The sequence below is a fragment of the Adiantum capillus-veneris genome, chromosome 7 (assembly GCF_014529385.1).
Source record: "Adiantum capillus-veneris isolate H3 chromosome 7, ASM1452938v2, whole genome shotgun sequence".
In the NCBI taxonomy this organism is placed as follows: domain Eukaryota; kingdom Viridiplantae; phylum Streptophyta; class Polypodiopsida; order Polypodiales; family Pteridaceae; genus Adiantum; species Adiantum capillus-veneris.
Genome location: NC_140937.1, coordinates 86,117,834 through 86,131,548, shown reverse-complemented (window position 1 = coordinate 86,131,548; position 13,715 = coordinate 86,117,834). Strand labels below are relative to the sequence as shown.

Genomic DNA, 13,715 nt, shown 5'->3' with positions numbered 1-13,715 from the left:
ATCATAATGGAAGTCCTAAAGTCGCGACTCGCAACTCTCGAGCCTCAAGACTCAAGACTCAAGAGCCACTAGCCTGAGAGGCCTCCCAATCCGTAGTAGCCGACTGTAAATCATGCACATCCTCCCATTCCTCGTCATTGAGCTCTAGGCCCAGCTCGATCTCAGCCACGGATAAAGTACGTGGTGTTGCTGGATATGAATCTTCACTTGCCTAAGGAGCCTCTTGCTCCATCTCCCACTGTGTAAAAGGATCTGTCTGTTTGTCTGTACTCTTGCAAAGCATTTTCAAATTTGCGCTGACAAAGACAAGATCATTAGCCTTCTCCACTCCAAGCCGATTCCTCTTCTTGGAAGCAATATGGCTAAAGGTACTCCTCAATTGCTCCAAGCATGAGGTACTAACTGACTGGCTGAGAATACGGATCGCCAATCTTTGAAGCTCAGGGCCATCATAGCCATAGTCCTCCCACCATAGCACTAAACCTATTTTCCTACGATCAATCTGAGCATCTGGACTGCCAAATGACCCCCGCATCTCTTTGTACTGTTCAACTGATCTCTGACAATGCGTCGCCCATTTCTGTCTAGAACCATCTTGTTTAAGATCTCTATAAATTGGTTCATGACTTCTCTATCTGTCTCTTGCCCTGCACCTTGGAACTTTGGATCCACCATGTAGACTGCCCCGTGTAAAGGAGAGGCATATGAATTCCACCTCGAGCTGCTGTTGCTAAATTGGCTTTATCTGACATAAAAATAATTCTAAATGAATTATTGGATTTATAAGTAAGAGGGTTTTCTCGCTTGGAACACCGGGAAAAATAATTCTAAATGAATTATTGAAATTTTAAGTGAGGGTTTTTCTCACTGGAGACATCCGAATAGAGAATATTCCTAGTGCGTCATTCAAAGTAATGACGGGAGCAGTGAGAACGGGAATATCTGTAAGGCCACCAGGAACGGGTACTTCTGATGCATCACATCGGATGGGTGACACAGAGCATCGGGAAGAAGTATTCGACCATCCGGGACAGACATCTCTGATGCATCATAGGATGGGTGACATAGAGCATCGCGAAGGAGATTGTACCGTAAGTTCGGTAGGAAGTGACTAGGTGATGGGTATTCCTGATGCGTCACAAGGTGGGTGACGGGTGCATCGAAAAGGGGATATCCATAGTCGAGAGGAAATTCCGGAATGTGTTAGAATTGTCCACAAGGAAAAGCAAGCACTTGAATAAAGATGGGTTCAGATGAAACTTTGAGGAAAAACAGATGCTTTCTGAGAAAGCAGGATTGCTTTTCGGGAAAGCAAATGCTTTCCCGCGAGGAAGTCTTATGTCTGCATTGCAACTGTGCGTGTGATTGCATCCAAGGACGCCCGGGAAGTGGTGTGAAAGCATTGTTTTTAACTTATAAGGTTTTATTGAGTTTTTGGGCAGATTCAGACTATTTTTAAAATCGTCGGCCGCCCATTTAATAAGTGGACAGCCATCTGATAAATGAGGCAACAGACATTTTCTCTCTCTCTTTTTCTGGCAGAACAACGAAAAAAAAAATTATTAAAAAAATAAAAATAAAAAAACCCCAACCGCGATCTCTACGCGAGCAGCTATTCGTGCCCGTGGCTAGGAGCTATAAAAGCATCACATGCCCTCACTCAGATGGGAGGATCAGTTCTTATCAGAGAAGAAGATGCTGCTGCAGAGTTCACCCGCAAAGAAGACGTTGCCGGTGATGCCCATGACTGTCCCAAGTGTACCCGATGTCACCAAGACTCAGTGCGCGAGTTCCCTCGCGAAGAAGTGTCTACGGAGCGTGTTTCCATCGCGACAAGCTGCTGTTTTTCTCTGTTTTCAGCCCATAAACGTCGTAGACGAGGCTGATTTACGAGAAGGAACCCGAGAACACACCTCTTTTGTGTGTAGGATTGAAAGAGAGGATTTTCTATGTAGAAATCTCTTCCGGGGAATTGCTTTTCGAGAACCGAGTTGCGTTTCGAGCGTCGAGACTTTGAAGGTAAGATTTTCATGTTATGATCTCTGAGTATTTGATTGCAGGTGGTACTTCCTCTTCGTGAGGGAGTAGGAGCAGAGGAAGGCATGAGCCTCTGCAGGAGAAAAGCGCTCTGAGGAACTAGAGCTAGATCAGCCCAAGGGTTTCGTACCCAAGTTTGGGAGGTAAATCCACAGATCAAAGAGAGGTAGACTCTCGAGATGTGATCCGGAAGTTGAAATTCCCAAAGGAAGGACTTTGTGTCCAGGAAAGCGGAGTTAATCTGCAGAAAGAGGACTCTAGAAACAGAGTTAGAAAAGAGTTGTAGGGATTTCATGCCCTAAGTCTGGAAGGTGAGATCCAGAGGCGAGAACCTTAGTTCTCGAGGATTTGGAATAAGGAACGGAAGTTCCTTGGAATAGGGTTTTGCCCTAGGAATAGGAAGCCGAGGCTTCAAGGAACCATCAAGTCTTATTCTAGAACGAGCGTGGTAATACGTTCAGTTCAAGAGCTTGTATAGACTTCTCCTCAGTAATAAAGATACTATTACGGGGGGGGGACTAGCCCATCTTCTGGTCCCCAGTACTGTGTCGATCTTCTCATCTCTATCTCTCTCTCTCTCTCTCTCTTTATCTATTTCTCTCTATATACTCTGGCTTCAATATTAAGTGATAAATCCTATTTATCCGAATGTACTTTATATTGTTATACGCTCCCGTTTGTGACAGTTGCAAAGCGCATGGATCTCCTCATATCGCTCTACTTTCGGCTCAAGCTGTGCAAGTTGCTCGATCATGCGGTCCATTGCCTCATAAATCTTGCCAATGCAAGGATCCATGCCATCCAAAACTAGAAGCAAATGAACCACCGGTTTTACCTGTGCGTCAAGACTCTTGAGAACTCAAGATCCTCTGCCTTATCCTTGCACAAAATCCATGCAACTGTCTTTGCATAGGGAGAGGTGGTGAACTCATTATTGATGAAGACCTGTCGAACCGCATTTTGACATTCAGACAACCTGCGCACAAGAAGAAAGTTGAATGCGAAGCGGGTGTCTAAATACTTTAGAAGCACTTTGCCGCCCGACCTCTTGAGGTACTCACTCCGAACCAAGTTGTGATTGTTGATGAAAGTAACAATCTTCACTGCATCAACAATGACTGGAGCAATCCAGTCTAGCTTGCTGATGTCTTTAAGAAGGTTGTTCAGGTAGTGTGCCATGCAAAAGCACACTCACATGCGGATAGTGGCCCTCTATAATAGTTGTTGCTGCCCTGTTTGATGCCTCCCCATCTGTGACAAAGGCCACCGTTGTTGCTCACCGATCGTTTCTATGGCCGTTGTCCACGTTGCAGAGAGGACATCGACGGACTTGCCACTCTCGATGGCATCATGAGAGTGCACAAAGTACATCTCTCCACTAACCTATGCAACGAGACTATGAATAGATCTCTTCCTTGTATCGCTCCACCCGTCGGCAATGAGAGAAACGCCATGTTTTACTCAAAGACGCTAAATATTGAGGGTTGTTTGCTCCACGATAGCCTTCTCTCGATCGAGCAAAGTAGTTCGGAGAGCCTCTGAAGATGGCGGCACATAGCCGGTGACATACTCTCCTATCCATTGCACCATGACTTTCCAATACCGCGACCTATTTCGATCAAACATAGAAGAGGTTAGTATCAAAAGGGCAAAAACGACGATAACGAAAGAAATGAGAGAGAAGATTGATAAATCAATAAAACATACCTTGCCACGACAAATGGGATATAGTCGTAATAGAAGAATCGAGCTACGGCCGTATCCACCTCTTCCTTCTTCTTTGGGTCCCAAGAGGTGGCACGCGTCCTTTGGCGACGAATCGGACCCAATGAAGATCCACCGGCACCTAAACCGGGTAGAGAGGAAGAAGGGAAAATGAGGGTCTTTGGATCGATACCTTTGCGTACAGGCTTGGCTTTATGGTTGAATTGCCGATCCTTTTCCTCGAGCTCCTTTCTCTTCTCGATGGTTACGTTGGTGCAAAATCTCACCTCATGTCCAGGCACTCGAAGAAAGTGTGCCCTCACTTTGTCATGCCCCCCTTTCCGCGTGTAAGAGCATAGCTTGCATGCCCATGCACGAGAACCTCCCGCCGTCGACAAGGTGCCCTCCGAGGTCACTTCATCCCACCACGACCATTCCTTCGCCTTTTGAGTGTTGCCCGCATGAACAGAGGGGGTTGTACGAGAAGAAGCAGCCATGGATTATCCGTGAAAGAGAGAGAGCTTGATCTTTGAGGGTTTGAGAGAGAGAGAGAGAGAGAGAGAGAGGCTTGATTCCGTGAGAGCTTGAGCAATGAGAAGTTGAGATAGAGAGCTTGAGAGAGAGGCTTCACCTCTTGAAAGTTGAGACCGAAGAGAGCTTGACCCTTGAGCCTTGAGGGTTAGCCCAAGAGAGAGAGAGGTTGAAACTTGAGAGCTAGAGGCTAGGCCCCTATGGCTTGAGAGTTGAGAGCAAGGGAGAGGGCCTTCAAACTTCCTTGATGCTTTGGTGAAGAATGGGGGAAGAGGGGGGGATTTATATAGGCCTGTAAATGGCCGTTGGCTGCCCAAAGTTCCCAAATAGCTACTTTTTTAAGCGTTCAAATATGCCCGTTTCTACCCGTTGAGGCCGTTCCGGCCCGTTCCAACCCGTTCCAGCCAGTCCATTCCGGTGACTGCCTGTCTGTCGGAACGACAGTCCATTCAGAGGCGTTCCCAGAGATTTTGACCGGCCGGAACGCCGTTTCGGCGTTCCAAGCCCCCATATTGGCGTTCCCCGCTAACTCTGCCCTTATTTCCTGATGTGAGGTAATGAAAAGATTAGGAAACCTGTCCAACATTGCTAAGTATTTCTTTCTTTCTCCTTGTGTCAAATCAGTACTCAACATATTTTGAATCAACTCTTTCCTCACTGGCAGTTCCTGTTTAGGTTGCATCAACTCTTCAAGTTGCTCTAAACGACTTGAAGCATTTATATTCCCTGATAATTGCAACACTTCACTAACTTCTCTCTGTTCCTCGTCCAACAACAAGAATGACACTTCACCCTCATCACTGGAACTCGAAGTAGTGCTACTTTCTAAGTCTTCAGAACTATCATCACTGGTAGTTTCGGACTCATCATTCTCACTCACATCTTCAAGTGCCATAGGTTGTTTGGTAGTCATATCAAACACCCTCTTTTCACCCTTCTTGCCATGCACACCGATTGTGCCCTTGCCCCAATCTTGCACGGCACCAACAGCTCTCAACCAAGGTCGTCCCAAAATGAGAGGAAAGACTCCCATACCAGCTAGCATAACATGAAAGTTCACCATAACCTTCACGCTAAAGACTTCAACTTCCAAATTCTTGATCATCCTCAAACATTTCACCTTGGCATGGTTTGTTATTCGAATCTGAAACCCAGAGCTTCCGCATGTAATGAGACCCGGTCTCTCGACACATGACTGAGCACCTCCATCAATGTAGACTTCTCTCATGCCCACACCTTTGTGCCAAACGTTCACCACAAGACAGATGTCGAGTAACTCTCCCATGGACAACACTTTGACTTGTCCATGCTTCGGCTCTTTTTCTGGATTCACTAATGACTTCCACAGCATGTTAAGTTTGGGCACCATATTCATCAACTGTCCAAAAGTACAATCTACTTTCCTCCCAATCAGGTCTTCCTTTAAACTGTAAGTTGTTTGGCCTTCTCCCAAAGGCAAATCTGCCACTTCAAATCGCAGAAGAGGCAGCGGGAACCGCGTGTTCAACACACCTTCTCAGCAAGACCCCCATAGGACACCTAGCGGTTTTTGGAGCAAATGACCCCTAGCGTTTCTGCATCAACACAACTAGCGTTTTCAGCAGAACAAGCCCAATGTTTTGCATTGCAGCAGCCTGGCGACAACAAGAACCAAGCCTAGCATTTTTGCATGGCAGAACCAACCCTGGCGTTTTGCATTGCAGATCATCCATGGCATTAGCAGAAGCAGCAGATCCATAGCATTTTTACAACAGAGCCCAAATCAGCCTAGCGCTTTTGCATCAGCCTGGCATCTCAACCTTTTGCAGATTCACCGCGACGGAACCACCAGAAGCACCAGCGTTTTCAGTCTTCAACATTTAGACACAGTAGAACAAATCCCGAACCTCGCAGATCTCACCTTCCCGAAGCAGATCCTCTCCGCACGGTCAGATCCAATGTAGTTGGCTGATTCAGCCCGGAAAACGCAGATTTCAGCATCTGCGTTTTCACGCGTCATCATTGCATCGTCATAGTCAGAATTCAGCAGATAAAGATTTGCAGATTTCAGCCATTAGCATTTTCAAATTTCAGCCCGTCTCGTCGTCCTCCTCATCGTCGTCGACAACGTTGGCAAGTCCAAAGCATTGTAGAGATTTGTGCAATCGATAGAAGACTGCTCTCGCCATAGAGAGTGGGGCCTTCGGAGAAGAGTTTGACAACATTCTGGTGTCGTATTCTTCTCTCTCTATCTCTCAGTATCAACACCTTCATTCACAGTGTTTGCCACTTTGTTTTGTGATCATTTGCACTCTCTCACTAGAGGAACGGAAGGCTCTCCCTTCCGTAAGTGAAAGGAACCTTGAGCACAATTCGGAGCACTCATCTTGAGCAAAGTTCAACATTCACTTCTGCTGCACCTTAAAGCACGCTTGCTCACGCTCGCGATCCAAGGCTGCGTGTTGCGCTTCTTGTTGTAACATCATGTCCATCATCATCTTGACCAAAGCCACCATAGGATTTGGTGCAAACCGTGGCGTAGATGGGGAGAGAGGAGGGTTGGAAAAACCTCCTGGTGGGGAAAATTCTTCTTCGCCACCTCCATACTCATCACCTTCACACAAAGTATCCAATCCGCTTCGGGTGATGACCATACACTGAGTTCTTGGTACTTAAGTTCACGAGGAACTCGGGTTCTTGTGGTTCTTGGGTTCTTGTGGTTCTTGGATTCTTGAGGTACTTGAGTTCTTGAGGTTCTTGAGTTCTCAAGGTTCTTGAATCCTCAATGTCTTTCTTTAGCTTGCAATTTGTGTTAGAGAAGGATCTTCTCTTACCCGAGCTCTACTCTGCCTTGCGGGCGTACCCCTTGGCACACCAAGGTTGTTTCCCACCTGACGTTGATTGGTCGGCCGCTATGTGCATAGTCCGCTCTCAATGAGTGAAAAGAGGAACAAGGAGAGGCCGGACAAGCCCTCTTTCTTGGGTTTCTTGTCACTCTTCAAAAACACGATTAGGAATCGACACGCCCAAGTGGACTTGGGTTACGTGCGACCGCAACAAGCAAAAAAAAATTCTTGTGGTTCTTTCCTTGAGTGATACAGAACACTGCCAAAGCTCTGATACCAATGTAACGTGCAGCGGAAGATGAGTGCTCCGAACTGTGCTCAAGGGTTCCTTTTACTTCAGAAGGGAGAGCCTTCCGTTCCTTTAATGAAAGAGTGCAAATGATCACAAAGTGAAGGACATTGTAAATGAAGGTGCTGAGACTGCGAGAGAGAGAGAGAGAGAGAGAGAGAGAGAGAGAGAGAGAATATGACACCAGAATGTTGTCAAACCCTCCTCCAAGGGCCCCACTCTCTATGGCGAGAGAGGTCTATGCTATTGATTACACAAATCTGGTACAATGGTCTAGATGCAATGGACTTGCCGACAATGTCGATGACAATGATGACGGCGACGAGACGGGCTGAAATCTGCAAATCTGCTATCTGCTGAATTCTGACATTGTGTCAACGAAGACGGCGATGGCGACGACATGACGGCGATGCGCTGAAAACGCAGGTGCTGAAATCTGGGAACAGCGGGCTGAAACTGAAAACGCTGGCTAATCTGACTGTGCGGCAAGGATCTGCTGCGGGAAGGTGAGATTTGCGATTTGGGGCTACTACAAATGGAAAACGCTGATGCTATGGACTGAATTGTTGCCAGGAATCAGCAAAACGCTAGGAGGTGCAGCAAACTGAAACGCTAGGTGGTGCAACAGCAAAAACGCTAGGTGGTGCAGCAAACTGGTAACGCTAGGTGGAGCAGCAGCAAAACGCTATGCTGATCTGCAATCTGCAAACGCTAGCTGCTATAGTCTGAAAATGCTGGCTGATCTGCAATGTCCACTAATGCCACGCTAGTCTTGATGGCTGAAAACGCTAAGGAAGTCCTACCGGTCTTGCTGAGAAGGTGCATTACAAGTGTGGTACTTCTGCCTCTTCTACCAGAAAGTGCTAGCGCTAGCTTTTCTTATATATCCACTTTAGCCAATTTGCCCTACCCAGTTTCCCAACACACTTATTAATAATAAGTGAAAATGGCTAAAAGAGGGAAAGTGGGTTCTGTGCATTGTAAAATGCTCATGATGGCTACTGACTAATTCTGATGATCATGGTGTGTGCAACCAGAGGATATGCAACTACTCTATGTGCCTGGACATGCACGACCTGCGCATAGGCTCACAAAGGTGCCAAAACACTTCCTAAGATGACCTGAACCCTGAACCTGAAGTAGCTTGTCCACATGCACAGAGGGTTAGATGTGCATGTGACCGAAACTGAGAGACATCAAGCTTTCTACCAAAAGTCCTCGAAGACGGTCTTGCAAGGAACTGAAGAGGTTGGAGATCGGTTTATGATACGACAATTGCCTCTACCCATACGCGATACTACACGACGATCTCAGCGACTTTGATTTGCTGAGGTAGATGGGACTTTATTACATGTGAACTATGCTTTGATGTCGACAATGATCAAGGGCAGAGATCCTCTGACAATTGAGAAGGCGCTTTCACAACCAAAGTGGAGCTTGGCCATGCAGAAAGAACTTGATTCTATCAAGACGAACAACACTAGGGAGTTGATTCAAACTCCCAAGTGGAAGGTGATTGGTGTCGAATGGGTCTACAAGACCAAGTACAAAGCTGATGGTTCTTTGGACAAGCACAAGGCACGACTCATTGCCAAGGGCTTCTCTCACAGACAAGATGTGGACTATGACAAGACCTTTGCACCGACTGCAAGGATGGCTCATCAAGCAAGTCTCCACACCTCCCTTGTTTTAACACTTGAAAAAAGAAAGGGAAAACGATATAAACAAAGGGAAAAAATCACCCTTGATAATAAATCGCTCTCATTTTCTTCGCATAGACCTTCATTGTTACGTCCCAGACATCAAGATGGGCACCTGAGCTATGTCCAACCAAGTGTGAATATGGCCCTATGGTCAGGGTGGATAAGGAGTCCTATAAATAGGACCCTAGGCTCATTAATGAGTTATCTTGTGTGATCACCGCACTTGGACTCTAGGCCCTTGGCAGCTCTACCCCGTGGTGGTATGGGACACCAACCCTTGTGGTAGAGGCTAGCCTGATGGCTGCCATTCCTTGTTACATATACTCACGCTTGAAACACGGAACAAGGATTCGAAACGCGAAGCTGGAATGGAAACAGGGAACGTAGACCTAAAAATGGCCACTCCCTGTAACTATGGGCTACAGGCTCGCAAGCTCAAGGGTGAGCCCGTATTGGCTCTATAGCTGGGAGGTGATATACCTAGATGAATCCAGGATAAGCCCAGATTCACCCTTGAAGGAAAGTGCAAGGTATAGCCCCATGGTAGTCACCCACAAGACAATATAACCATCAGCTCCATCATGCATAGTATTGACTAAATACCACGACATCCCCACTAACGTCGTCAATGCCCAATAGTGGGTGTAGAACTAGGTACTAACATATGCTCCCCAACACAACACACAACACACACCACACGCACACACATGAGCATACATCAACACAAAGTTCAGCATGCTGAGTTTCTGTCATGACTCCGGAGATCAAGGGCAGACTCAGCCATAATGAAGCCTAGCACTAAAAGAAGCATTAAATCGGAAAAATTAGCACAAAAATGAGGTCGTTGATAGGGCATACGCACCACTCTATAGTTGGGAGGTGAGCCTAATGTCTCACTCTCACGTTCGTTCATGAGTGAGAGTGGCTTGTGTCATGTGTACAGGTTGTGTCACAAACTGCTGACGTGTCAAGTAACTTAAGAACAGAGCCAACCTTCACATCACGGCCGAGGGGCCTAAACCCTAGGAAGAACAAGCAACAGCAGAAGAAATCCTACCAACTTATGGGGACCCCGTCCGATGGGGCCCAAGTGACATAAAGACATTAAAATAAAGCAGGATCCACACACGCGCGCGTAGATTGATGATGTGGCAGCTGTACAGACAGCCTTGAAGTTCCGCTGACAATGTTGACGTGGCAAATTTCCGCAAAACGCGCTGACAGCACTGACATGGCAGTTTTACGGATTTCCGCAAAACACACTGGCAGATTTTTGGCGCTAGTACTTTTTGGACCAGTTGCTTTTGAGTTTGAAGCTTTTCATTGTAACTCCTTTTCAGGCCAAGGGCCTTAGGGCTCATTCTCTGGCATGCTTCCTGAAGAAGGTGCAGAGTCTGGAGTACCGGCTTTTACTGTGTTGATGCAATATAAATAAATACCGAAAGGGGTGCCAAGGTTTGGGGCCAACACTCTCTGGGGGGAATTCCGCCACTCCGCCCGTCTTGTGACAAGTTGGATAACACGAGTTCTTTTGTAAAGGATTGATAACGATTGAAATTTGAGACTGATTAAGCAATTGTCTGTGGAATTAACAGACACCAAACCTAACTTTTATTTGTTTTTAAAATGCAGCTAAAATGTATATCAAGACAATAAAAATACCCATAACTAAGAAAAATAAATAATGGAAAGATCTAACCTATGACAAACAAAGGTATATACAGACAGATTCCTAGGAACAGCCATTGAGCAAATGGTATAGGATGAGCATTCAATAAATTATATTAACAATCAATAAGTTTCAACATTCAATAAATTATATTAACAATCAAACCATTACAAAAATCAGAGTTAATACTTGCTTGCTTGCACATAATAGGTGCAATTACAATTTTGTAAGCTACACAAAATCATGTAAGCTTTACTTGATAGACCAAAGAGTAAGCACAATTGCAAGCCCTCCCTGACAACCTTGATGATCAAGAAAATATGAATAAGTTTCATAAGGTGACATACAAATATTTATTAGCAGGCTTCAAATGACTTTTAACGCCAAAAACTAAGCACTTTTAAGTTCTACATCAACTCAACAACAAATCTTTCAAATCCTAAGCTCGGACAATTCCAACCGCAAGCTCAATTATTCTGTTAAGGTAACTTGCAATGTTTTCAAGCTATAAAGAAGGATGCAATCAAAGAGAAGGAGTGGATTTCACCAGACACCTCGTCCCGCATCGAGGTTGTAGACGTTCTGGGTGGTGATGAAGGAGATGAAGCACGACCCCGCTTCTTTGGTGGACTCGGAGCAGAATGAGATCTAGGTGAGCGTCGTTCTTTGACCCTCTCATCATCAGGTGACCTTTCCCGCCCTTCTCTGCCTCGTCCTCTTTCCACGTGTCGTTCTCGCTCCTTCTCTCTATCAGAATCCCTTGCATGATCTCTACCTCTTTCTCTATCCCTATCCCTATCCCTATCCCTGTCCCTGTCCCTGTCCCTATCCCTGTACCTATCTCTATCTCTATCTCTCCTCTCTCTTTCTCTCTCTCTCTCTTTTTCTCGTGCAAAATCTCTGTCCTTTGAGCGTGACTCGTCCATCTCGGAGTATCTTGCTTCATTGCGATCATAATCCCTTTCTTTCCGGTGATGATCCCTTTCTCTGCTTTTTTCCATAGCTCTCTCGCGTTCTTCTGATTCCCGGCCTCTGCTGTGATGGTAAAGTGCAGAGAGAGACTTGAGCCAAAAGCCATGCGTGATGGAGAGATTGCACCAGAAAGGAAGAAGGGTTACCTGGCAGATGACTGTCTCGCTCGCGGAGGCGGGGACTCCGAGTCCGAGTCTTCATTTCTGTGTCCGGCCATCTCTAGTGCAGACTAGGTTTGCACAACGATCACTGCACTCTCTCCCCCCCCCCCGCGAAAATTGCGGTACCCACCGAACAGTTCTCGAGTTCAAAACTCGTCAGATAGATGCCTAGTGTACATTTTACCTCATGCCATAGCTTGTTCACCAGTGTCTCTTATCAAAGCCAAAGAATTGAATTTCTCTATTGAATTTGGAGTTAGCCAATGTGTGAAGGAAAGAATTTGCAGATTATAATCTTTAAAGATGCTTGTGCTTTTTAAAATACAAAAAAACACACACACATATGGTGTGGAGCTAGAACCACATTATACATAATCACATAGGGAACGTACCCTTCCCTACTACTTTAATCACGTCCAATGTTGAAAGCGGGTTTTTGCTTCTATTCCAGAGTTGGAGGGATAAAAGAAAGTATTACCTTAGGAATGTTTTGTTCTTGGAATTTGTGTTGTTGTCCTTTGTTCCTAGAGGGAGACCCAGAGCTTCAACACCTCAACCACAACATTCATTGGTCAGGTTTCAGTATACCTTGTGCATCAACAATCTCTCTCTCTCTCTCTCTCTCTCTCTCTCTCTCTCTCTCTCTCTCTCTCTCTCTCTCTCTCTCTCTCTCACACACACACACACACACACACACGGCATGTGCGCATACTTACATCTTGAACCTTCATGATGACCTAGTCCAAAGGAAATAAATGGACCACAAAAATATCAAACTTCATAGCTCTTTTATTATTTGTGACTCACAAATCTTTACTTGATGAAAAAGTGTATGAAAAAACACCTAAAGGAAAATGTATGCTACAAAAGGGACGATCCACATGTTAAAAGCGTTGAGACTCCTTCCACACATATGAGCAATAAAAATTTCAAATATAGTATATATATCTGGAAATCTGTATTGAGACCTAGAAACAAGTCATTCTTGCTTCGTGAAAATATGGCCACTATGACTAAATTAATAGCTTAAGTATGAACCCATGCCATGGTTAAGTTTGGAGATTTTAAAGAAGCTACATAAAGAGGTCTTTGTTTTCTTGCCTGCATCCACATAATTTACCAAAATTAGTGGTAAGATTTTGGGCATCTTTTTTGCTTTCAAACTTAGAAAGTTGTCGGTAAGCAGTATTTACAAGTGACACTACCCACAAAAGGCCCGTGCGATGTTAGAACAACTTCTAAGATAAATATGGAAGGCAGTGAAAAAACATTGTTATTGGAGGATAAATAGCAACATGTAAAAAGAACCAGAATTACAAGCAAATTGCAATGATAAGAGTTGTCACACAAGGAGCTTACGTTGATAATATATAGAGGCTTGGAGCTGGGAACAGTATCGAACTCGTCTAGCTAATCTCAAGAGATTGCATTTACATCCAGTATACAAGTATCTATATAGGAGAAAAGTGTAGATGAAATGGTAGTGTCATGCACCACAAGACACTTACAAAGAAAGATAGTTGGCATAATAAACCAAACAAGTATGAGAAAAAGCTGACATAGAATCACATTGGTAAGTCATTGATACCATAGAAATAAATCATCTAGCCATGGTGCTCTTAGAACTAGGTGAAAGGATAGACATTATATACACCAATTAGATCCAAAAGCTTGAGCCGATATCCAACATGGATTGAACAACTTTTGGCTAAGTGGTGACTCTAAGTGATCCACTCTTAAGGCCACCATTTTCATGATTCTTTGTCAAACATGATCCTATTTGGAAATGGTAAGTAGGTACAGATATACTACATTTTAGGGTAG

General features: G+C 45.0%; 1 protein-coding gene across 6 annotated transcripts in view; it reads right to left on the bottom strand.

Moving 5' to 3' along the window:
- Window positions 1-12,037, bottom strand: part of DDL (SMAD/FHA domain-containing protein) — a 70,927-nt gene extending 58,890 nt beyond the window's left edge. For 3 of the 6 annotated variants that reach the window (XR_015188601.1, XR_015188602.1, XM_086516185.1), the window contains exons 1-2: window positions 11,877-12,033; window positions 11,313-11,793 (exon numbers count right to left, since the gene is read on the bottom strand). Coding sequence is in view for 4 of the 6 variants with exons in the window: in XM_086516185.1 (XP_086372311.1) it covers window positions 11,313-11,793; window positions 11,877-11,947 (552 nt within the window). In the remaining 2 variants the exon portion in view is untranslated. Of the gene's footprint in view, window positions 1-11,305; window positions 11,794-11,876 lie in introns of all 6 variants that reach the window. The other 3 variants (XM_086516189.1, XM_086516187.1, XM_086516188.1) reach the window with 3 other exon arrangements.
- Between the last annotated feature and the right edge of the window lie 1,678 nt (window positions 12,038-13,715).